The 10,000-nt window shown below is 33.9% G+C and overlaps 1 protein-coding gene across 1 annotated transcript in view; it reads left to right on the top strand.

Moving 5' to 3' along the window:
• The first annotated feature begins 963 nt into the window (after nucleotides 1-963).
• LOC137617144 (centrosomal protein of 104 kDa) overlaps nucleotides 964-10,000 on the top strand; it is a 450,090-nt gene continuing 441,053 nt past the window's right edge. Inside the window, exon 1 of the mRNA XM_068347001.1 lies at nucleotides 964-1,032. Within this exon, the coding sequence (XP_068203102.1) occupies nucleotides 993-1,032 (40 nt within the window). The 5' untranslated portion in view covers nucleotides 964-992. The remainder of the gene's footprint in view (nucleotides 1,033-10,000) is intronic.

The following is a 10,000-nucleotide window of genomic DNA, read 5'->3' on the forward strand; positions in this document are numbered from 1 at the left end:
TTCTGCTGTGAATAATAAATGTGATGAGACAGAAGAAAATATATATATTTTTTTTTTACTTTCTACCTCAGTAATTAACGTAAACACACACACACCGTTTTAGTAACACTACATTTTCTCAAAACAAGCTATTTTGGTTAACAGCTCTTTTTGAACCAGCTCAAATGTACTACTAGCTATTTAGTCATAATACGATTTTGGTACTAGCTATTATGGAACTAGCTATTTTGTCGCACTAGCTCAATTGTACTAGCTCTTTTGGGCCTAGCTCTTTTGGATCTAGCTCTTTTGGATCGCTCCCTTCTCTGATATTGATTTCACCTCCAAATGACTCGTTTAATTCGTTTCCTGTTCACATAGCCACTCTCGCTTTATAAGTCATCCGATTCTAGCAATAATGTCTCACATTTACATACCTCTGCGTATTTGACTGTGATTGTGTACGTACTTACACACACGGAAGGCCATTTCTCCATATTCTTTTTTAGAGTGAGCTTTGTTTATTATTTGATTGACTATAGTTATATTAATTTCCTTTCTGAATTTAGTTTTGCGGATGGTGGCAAGAATCATGTTGTGCTGACTCAAATATTCATAAATGTTTGAGAGATGGAAATTAATGTTAACGGTGTATGCATATATAAAGAACAGAAAACCACGAAAATTACTCAATGATTGATGATTCGATAAAAACAATTGTAGTAACGGGGAAAACATTGACGAGATACGAGTGTTCTGTTCCTAAATTATGATTTATTTATCATGCTCTCTTGAAGACAGTTATCAGTATCTAACAGCTATTGAGAATTGGTGATTGACTCTTATATTTTCCCTTTTCCGGTACCTGCTTTATATGACAAGTTTGGAAGTTATTTGGTATGAGCGAAGACCAAAAGTTTGTGTGTTGTCTGTATTTATTTGGGTTTGTCAACTGAGATGAATCATGTTGTTTTTTTTCTTTCCAGAAGACTGTCATGGTTTAAGGCTCAGCCATGCCTCATAAATTAGACTTCAATGTCGCCCAGGCCTCAAGTAAGTAACAAACAACGCTTGTTTTATTGTATAAGATCATTTTATTAATTTGTTTTTTTTTTCTGTTGAGAACTGTACGTTTTCTCAATTGGAATATTAAGCTTCAGTCTTTATTTCTCACTTCAAAAATCGGGGATTGAAAAATATTAAACGATCCAAAGAGTAACATGTTTCTATTCTATCTCCATCTTTGGTAACACGTCATAATTAGTTCCTCCATTGTCCCGCTCGAATTAAAACGATGAGACGCAGCTCGCATGATATACTGTGAGATGTCCTTGTCCAGTGGTCCTTAATAGCTTCGTTCCACCATCTACTTTAATATAAGTCAGCGCAGGCGCAGAGTGCGCAAATACGTCGGCTTCCCTTCCTCGAGCTTTGTGGGAGGATGGAAGAGAACGCAAATTTCACCTCATGAATTTTGTGGTGGGATGGAAGGGCACCATCGTACCTAGTTGAGCCTCGTCATAGCTTTCGAATTAGCATCTGGGTAATGTGACCAGTTTTTTTTTTTCTGTAAAAGCTGCATAGGGCTGCACTGTATACACTTGACGGTCTATTATATTCTTTTAATTCACTTCACTGGGTACCATAGCAGTAGGAGAAGACAATAGAAGTTACTAATTAGTGAAAAGGCAAAACTAAACAAAATATCAGTAATATCCCATTAAAATGGGCACAGTTTGGTTTTCGTAGCACAAAAAAAAGTAGGACAAATTCAATTCACTGAAGTAGAGAAGAAGCGGGACATTTTACTAAGAAAAGCAGAACTCGGGTCACATTACAACTGGGTAGGTTTTTTTTCTCTTACTTATACCGTTAAAACCTTTTCCGGTCTATATTTGCACTCATATTTATGTTTTAAACACCATTTCTGTTCAGATTTCTATTCTAATAATTAAATTACAATAATTTCTCGATTCTGTTTAGTGATTTTATCCCATTCTCTAGCAACCAAGCTTTCTTACTGTTCTTTTTTTTCTTTTTTTTTTACACAAGATTTTTTTATCTACTCTTCTTTATGTGCTTATCTTTTGTCTACCTATTTATATTTGCTTTTGTTGGTTGTTCATTTCCTTGTTTTCTTACTTTATGTTTCTGCTTGTTTCATACGTTTTAGATTGGATGTTTGTCTTTTTGTCAATTTTTCAGGCTCTTTTTAGTTCTGATTACTAGGTACCCAATGAAGGTCAACTTTGTTATCAGGAATAATTCTTTATTGCTTACTTATTACGTTTTGGTTGTTTATGTATAATCTATATAAATATCCATTGGCTTTCATACCTCAGCCTAATTGCACCAGTTCGTCCGCCGATTACACATGTTTTTTTGTTTTTTTTTCCGATCTCAGTTTATTAAGTACCTACTTATTCGCAACAAACTTTTCTATGAAAGAACATACTCTGATAAACGGTAGGGGATTCAAATATTGTGATTTTCAACTTTAATGGCAACTATCTTTTTCTGAAATGCCACGTTTCTGTGTTTTTGAAGTCTAATTATAAATTTAGATAAGCCGTAGTTATTATGAAGTGTAGCCAGGATATAAAAACAAATAATGAAAAGTCATGATAAAGTGTAGATATAAATTTTGGTAATTAACAGTTTTGATTTTGGAATGAATATATAAATTTAGATAACAACCAGTTGTAGTTTTGAAGTATGTACATAAATTGTGATAATAACCAATCGGAATTTTGAGGCATGGATATAAATTATATAATGAAAACTTGGGATTTTAAAGCGTGGATATAAATTTCATATAAATCGTGGTTTTGAAATGTAGATATAATTATTCCTCCGGGATATATAAACCATCGTCCTTTTTAATAGGGAGTTTCTTTCTGGAGCTGGTCGTTAGAATTGTTTAATGAGTGCTTAAACTATTGGTGGGGTGTGTGGGCGAGGAGTCCTTTCACCCTCATTCAACAGTTTGAACGTACTGTCAGCCTCTTATCAAACTTTCTCATTTTCTCATTCTTTACAGGAAGTGAATGCTGGTTGTTTGGATTGAAGTATAGAAGTTTAGCCAAATTTTACCTGCCCAGGGAAGGGTGGACTTTGCAATCGGTTTATGGGTAAATTAGATGTATTTCCTCACTCCCTTTGTGCTTCTTATAGGAGGCGCAATTGTTCACAATCATCCCTATATGCTGAGTGCAGGTCGATACCTCCTGTGCAATGGCAGTTGTCGCTCTAAAGAAAAAAAAAAAAGCAAGTTAAAACTTCGCTGTTGTCTGTCTTGGCAATGGCCAAGAAGAAACCGAAGAAGTCAATTGCTTATTTGCTGTCCTCAGTGGGTGTGTCTGCTGCCAGCACCCCTGTACTTAAGGTCTTGGTTCTGTCCCCAGGGAGTATGCATCGGTCGGATTCTTCGGTTTTGGTAGCTGACAACTAGTTTGACCAAAGGATACGGGCGTAGGAACATCTTTTTGTTGTCGGGGGTGGTGGTGCGTTGGCTAAAGTTTGAGAAGTCACTGATGACGGGGGCTCTGGGGTCCTCTCTCAGGATTTTATACGAGGAAACCTTTAGAAGCAATTTTCTGGCATGTGACAGCTAATTGTAGCAACCACAAAATCATATTTTTTGGACGATTTTTATAGGACCCATTACAATTTGTACACAATGACTATCATAAAAAAACCGGTAGTGCTACTTGATGAATTTACCAAAAACATACTAACTAACGATGTTAATTCTATGCTATAAACTCATTCTCAATATCCATCAAGTTAAGGCTATCAATTTTCTAAGCATACTATGTTTTTACTTACGATTGATTATATCTATCATTTTATCTCTAAGTTTTTAACCGCGTTTACACTTATAAATTAGTCTAATTCCTACTTTAAACAAGGTTTTTTTTTCTAGTGTTTAATTGATGATTAGGTTATTTATCTTTAATTTTAAACTGCGGTGATAAGGTATGAGGCTAGGAATCTCTCAAAGAGAGAAGTACTCCAAAAACTTGATAATACTGCAGTAGACATGAAAAGTCAATGTTTTTAAAAGGCCTCTCAGTTACCATACATACATACATATATACACACACACACACACACACACACACATATATATAAATATATATATATATATATATATATATATATATATATATATATATATATATATATATATGTACACACACACACACACACACACACACACATATATATATATATATATATATATATATATATATATATATATATATATATACATATATGATTTATGATTATATACATGTTATCATCATGTTACATTTGAGTTGCTACCAAGAAGGTATCCCATTCCCTGTAATAATATCCTACCTACCATCAAGAGATTGTTTTATAAAAATTGGTAACAGCACTGGAATAGGTTATATGTCAATAAAATGAGATAAATGACAAATGTCATATCTCCCTGGAGGTATAACATGATGCCCCGAAAATGCAAGACGTCTCTTTGTCGTCTCCGCATTGGTCATACTCGGTTGACACACGAGTTTCTGCTTAATGGCAAACCAACCATATTTCGACGACTGTTTGGTACCCTTGACAGTGAGACATTTGTTGATGGAATCCCTCGCTTATAGTACTGAAAGCAGCACGTGTCTGTTTGAGGCTCGAGGTTAGGATGGCAGGTTTATCCTTTCCAAGATTCTTGGACATGATGTGTCGTACAATAATATCGGTATTTTTAAATTTATTTCAGAATCAGGTCTTCTGAAAGCTATCCAACTGTTATTAGGATGTTTTTGCTTTCATTGTTTTAAACTGGATTAATATCTATATTTATTTACTTATAACATATGATATCGGCATCAATGACCTTAGATGTCAGGATGCCAGATACCTCATAATCAATCATTCAAGCACCATTTCCTACGCCTATTAACGTATCTATCTATCTATCTATCTATCTATATATACATACATACATACATATATATATATATATATATATATATATATATATATATATATATATATATATATATATATATATATATGATTTGTGTGTGTGTGGAGCAGAAAAGACCACCGTTGGAAACTGAACCTCGCAGCATACAATTTCCAGACCAATGTATGGAAGAATATCTTGCTGTGTTACTAGAAGAGCTGAAATGAATAAATTGGATAAAATAGGATTCAGTGAAATTAGAATAACTGAGGAATATTATATCTTTTGTTTAAGAGGATATGGAAGGAAAAAATACAATAGAGTGGGCTTTCTTATTAATAAAGATCGTGTAGGTAATAGAAGAATTATGTAGTATCAGTGATAGAATTCTTGGATTGATTATCAAACTTAAATAAAAAGTATGCACCAACAACATCCAATACAGAGGAAGAAAGAGAAACTTTTTATGAAGTTCGTGAGATATCTTAAAAAAACATAAGGCTCTATTTGCATATATTTGAAGTAAATTTGAAGTTGGTATAAGAAACATCATATGAGTCTCATATGATGTTTCTTATACCAATTAAAATTTTGTGAAAAAAAAATCCAATAATCATGAGCATCTTTTTCTTTTTTTATTTTTAAAGATTAGCATAAAAACTGGACATGAGGATGCCCAAATATAGATAAGAAAAAACGGAATAGATCTTTTTCTCAGTGATAAGTTAATTTAGTTGAAGATGTGAGTGTTAAGCTAATTAAAGTCAAGTGAAAATAGAATTGTGAGAAGTAAAATTTGTTTGGATCTAAAGAAAGAAATGAAAAGTAATTTTAAGAGAGAAAATAAACACACTTGTAATATGAAAAATTTTGATGAGTTCAGTTTCATCATCACCATCATCATCACCTCCTCCTACGCCTATTGACACAAAGGGACTCGGTTAAATCTCGCCAGTCATCTGTATCTTGAGCTTTTAATTCAATAATTCTCCATTCATCATCTCAAACTTCACGCTTCATAGTCCTCAGCCATGTAGACCTGGTTCTTCAAACTCTTTTAGTGCCTTGTGAGCCCGGTAAAACGTGTGATGAACTATCTCTCTTGGGGAGTGCGAAGAGCACATCCACATATGACACTTGAGTAATCTCTCTTATAGTTTCATCTCTCATCCTGTCCTACCATTAAGCTCCCAATATCCTTCTGAGGGCTTTGTTCTCAAATCTACCAAATCTATTGGCGATTGTTTCATTGTCATACCATGGCTCATGTCCAGAGAATAATACCGATATATAGTTTCGTTTTTACATGTAATCTCAGGCGACCTGATTTTCAAATTTTACTTAACCTAGCCATTGTCTTATTTGCTTTTTTCAATCTTTCACTAAACTCTAATTCTGAAGACTCCACATTAGAGATCATAGTTCTTAAATATGTAAAGGACTCTACCCCATTAATCCTTTCTCCTTGCAATGATATTTCATCTTCCATTGCAAGCTCTGTTCTCATCATCTCTGTCTTTCTTCTATTTATTTTGAGCCCAATCTCATGTGATATTTTATGCATTGTGGTAATCAAGCAATACAAATACTGTGGTGGTTTGCTAATAAGGACAGCATCATCAGCAGAATCTAGGTCTGCTAATTTCCTATTACCATCCAGTCCAATCCTTCTCCACCATCTCCGACTGCTGTAAGCATAGCAAAATCAATGAGGAGGATAAACAACATAGGTGACAGCACATTCCCTTGGAATACTTCGCTCTTCACTAGAAATTCATTTGATAGGACTCCTTTAACAATAACTTTGCACTTGCTATGCTCATGATCAGATTTAATCAAATTCACATATCTATGAGGAATACTGATAGGGCCATCTGATTAGATATTTTTCTTTTTAGAGAAAGTGTCATTTTAATTTTCATAACCTCTTTTTGTTAACCAAAATCTCTCCATCCCATCTTTATCCTTCTTTTAATTTCTATCTTATGACCAGGAGGAACAGTTACTGTCTATCCTAAGTACGTAGAATCATTAACAATCTTTAGAGGTTCGTCGATTTTCATTCTTCATATTTCGTCAGTCTCACATTAGTGCTTTCTTTATCTAAATCTTTCATCATCTTTTGCAATTCCTTCTATGATTCTCTAAATAAAAATAAGTCATCTGTAAATGTTAAGTTGATAAGGTAGTGAGCGCATGCCGTAACGTGTGGACGGGTTTGCGCGGAGCTCCGTTCAACTCTCGCCCTGAGCCGTGTTTTAGCTTTTGTTTCTCGTTTAGAATATCATTGAAAAGATATTAGTTAATCCTATAGAGGGACCAAAGTGAGAAGGAATAGCACATCATGCCTGCCCCTAACTTGGTATGCCTGATATGTGAAACCATGGAGGGAAACCGGAAAACAATGGATAGGATGTGATTTCAGTAGATTCTATCATAAGAAGTGTGTGTATATAGTGACAGGAATAACTGATAATGAAGTAAGAAACATATAAGGGCTATGCCCACACTACGTAGATGAAGCCAGAACAGACAAGTTATCTATATCAAAACTGCAGGAAGAACTGGCTATAAGAGACACGAAAAAAGCTGAATTGTTAAATAAAGTTGCAAATTCCACCCAGACAACAGATCTCACTGAGAAAGTTGATTATCTTACTATGAATATGAAATCTATAAAGGCCACACTTCAAACATTGATGGACCCAAACCCAGAGAAAATGACATACGCTGAGAAATATAAGGAAAAAAATCTGCTGGTAACTAGATCAAAACACACAAAGTAGAATTGCTGAAAGAAAACGCAACGTCCAACAGGCACTTTGAGACATTCCAATACTTAACACGAGGTCAACTTCAAATGGAAATGTTGGTGTAAACTTTGGTAACAAAACGATCAGAGAGGAGGCAGCAAACAAAATTCAAACATTGGTTGCCGACATTGAAACGAGAAAAAATCCGAAAATTAAGACCAAAAATAATGATATGCAATGTGTACAATGATGAGGTTGAAGTAGTAAATGCCTTGCTTGATTCAAGGAAATTATTACCTAGACCAAATCCAAAAAATAGAAGAGAAGATAAGTGTGGTTCTGAAAAAAATGCAGTAGGTGGGAATACCCACTATGTATTGAAATGTGATCCTGAAGTTCGAAAGGCTATTCATGATAATGGTGACATAGTTTTGTTGCGATGGGGTACTTATGACATACGTGATAGATACTACGTGATCACCTGCCCCCACTGTCAGAGGTATGAACATCTTAGAAAAGAAGTGGTAACTCCTACATTTTCCCAATCTAAATTTTTAAAAACTTCTGGGCATTTTGTGAGTTTTCTCACTAGATGCATGTGGTTTTTGGATATCTGTACTACCCGTATCTTCAAGTGATCTAACTAAGTTTCATCTATTTCTTGTCTTTGAAGGCCTTCTATCACTACTAAAGTTTTGACAAAATCAAAAGCTTTTACAGTCTTTAAATGCCATTCATAGGTGTTTGTTAATTACAGTACGTGGATATGGTCAGTTGTTGAATATCCACTTCTAAAATCTGCCCGCTCTCTTGGTTAAAGTTTAGCTTTCTTTCCATTTTGTCTATTATGTTTTTGTATATATTTCTTATATTACTGAGACTAAACTTATTGGTCGGTCTTATGTGTCTCATTTTGTGAAAAAATAAATGACAAAGTTTTCCCAGCTAAAGGTATAAAGTACTTTTGGAAAAATAATGTGTAAAGTTAAGCGAAATTTATTACTATGAAATATCCACCATCTATTATTACATCATTTGTTAGGTCATATTCTTCTGCTTTGCCTCTTGTCGTGCCTTTCAAGGCTTTTTTACTTTTACTGTTGCATCTGGTACCGGCTCAAGGGTTTCATTATTTCTATTGGCCAAATTATTTCTTGTATCACTATTGTATAGCATTGTATAGAAATTCTCTGCAATTTTTATCACTTCATCTCTTTTGTTGATATATCCATTATCATCCGATAAAGCAAATATCTCTTAGTACTCTAATCCAAGTTTTCTTTTCATTAACTTGATGCTTTTCCTTTCTGTAATGTTTTCTCAATTTTGGTCTTATTGTGTTTACGAATTTATTGTTTTTATTAGTCTGTTTATTATTTTGGATAGTTATGCTAATTTAATTTTCCTATCAATTGGATTTTATCCTCATTTCCAATCTTTTATTTTTTAGATTTCTGGTGTTTTTAGCTAGTTTCCTTTATCTTCCTTTGAAACTTTTCCCCGATCTCTTGTGATGATCAGTACAAATTTTGTTAGATTACTGTTCATTTCTTCTTTATTTGCTTTCATTTCTTCACGTAGCTAGGAGTACCTATTTTGTATTGCTAAACTGAACCGTGCTAGGCTGTATATCTTAGCAATCCATGTTAGCCAACAGTTTTATAAGAGGATAAGCAACCTGGTGGAGTAACGAGAACATTGGGTGTGGAGAAAATGCCCCCTAATTCTCGATAAAGTCACTAGCAGCCGGCAATAGAAAAACTGTCTCTTTGGCTTCTGCTCCTGATGCCTGGCTATTGATCTTACCGGAATTAGTAGGGACCGGAAGGGGTCACTTGCCTTAGTTAAATAGGCACTGAGCATCACAAGGAACTGGCTATCCTTTTATGAATCTAGCCAATGAATCCTCTATAGATTTAATCAGTAAATGGAAAGAGAAGATGACAGAATGGCCCGCAGTCCCTGGCGTATCGGTTGCTAAAATATCCCGGTTATAAATACTAAAGAAAAATTGAAAATTGGTTATTGGGATGTTAGAACAATGAATCAGATTGGGGGTAAGTTATATCAAGTGGAGAGTGAATCTATGAAATAAATTTTAAATATCTTGTCCCTAAGTGAAACACTTTGTAAGATGATCGGTAAGGCAACCTTAGACATATACATATATATATATATATATATATATATATATATATATATATATATATATATATATTTATGTGTGTATATATATACACACACAAATAATATATATATATATATATATATATATATATATATATATATATATATATATATATACATATATATATATATATATATATAT

This window comes from Palaemon carinicauda, chromosome 23, assembly GCF_036898095.1.
Source record: "Palaemon carinicauda isolate YSFRI2023 chromosome 23, ASM3689809v2, whole genome shotgun sequence".
Taxonomy (NCBI): domain Eukaryota; kingdom Metazoa; phylum Arthropoda; class Malacostraca; order Decapoda; family Palaemonidae; genus Palaemon; species Palaemon carinicauda.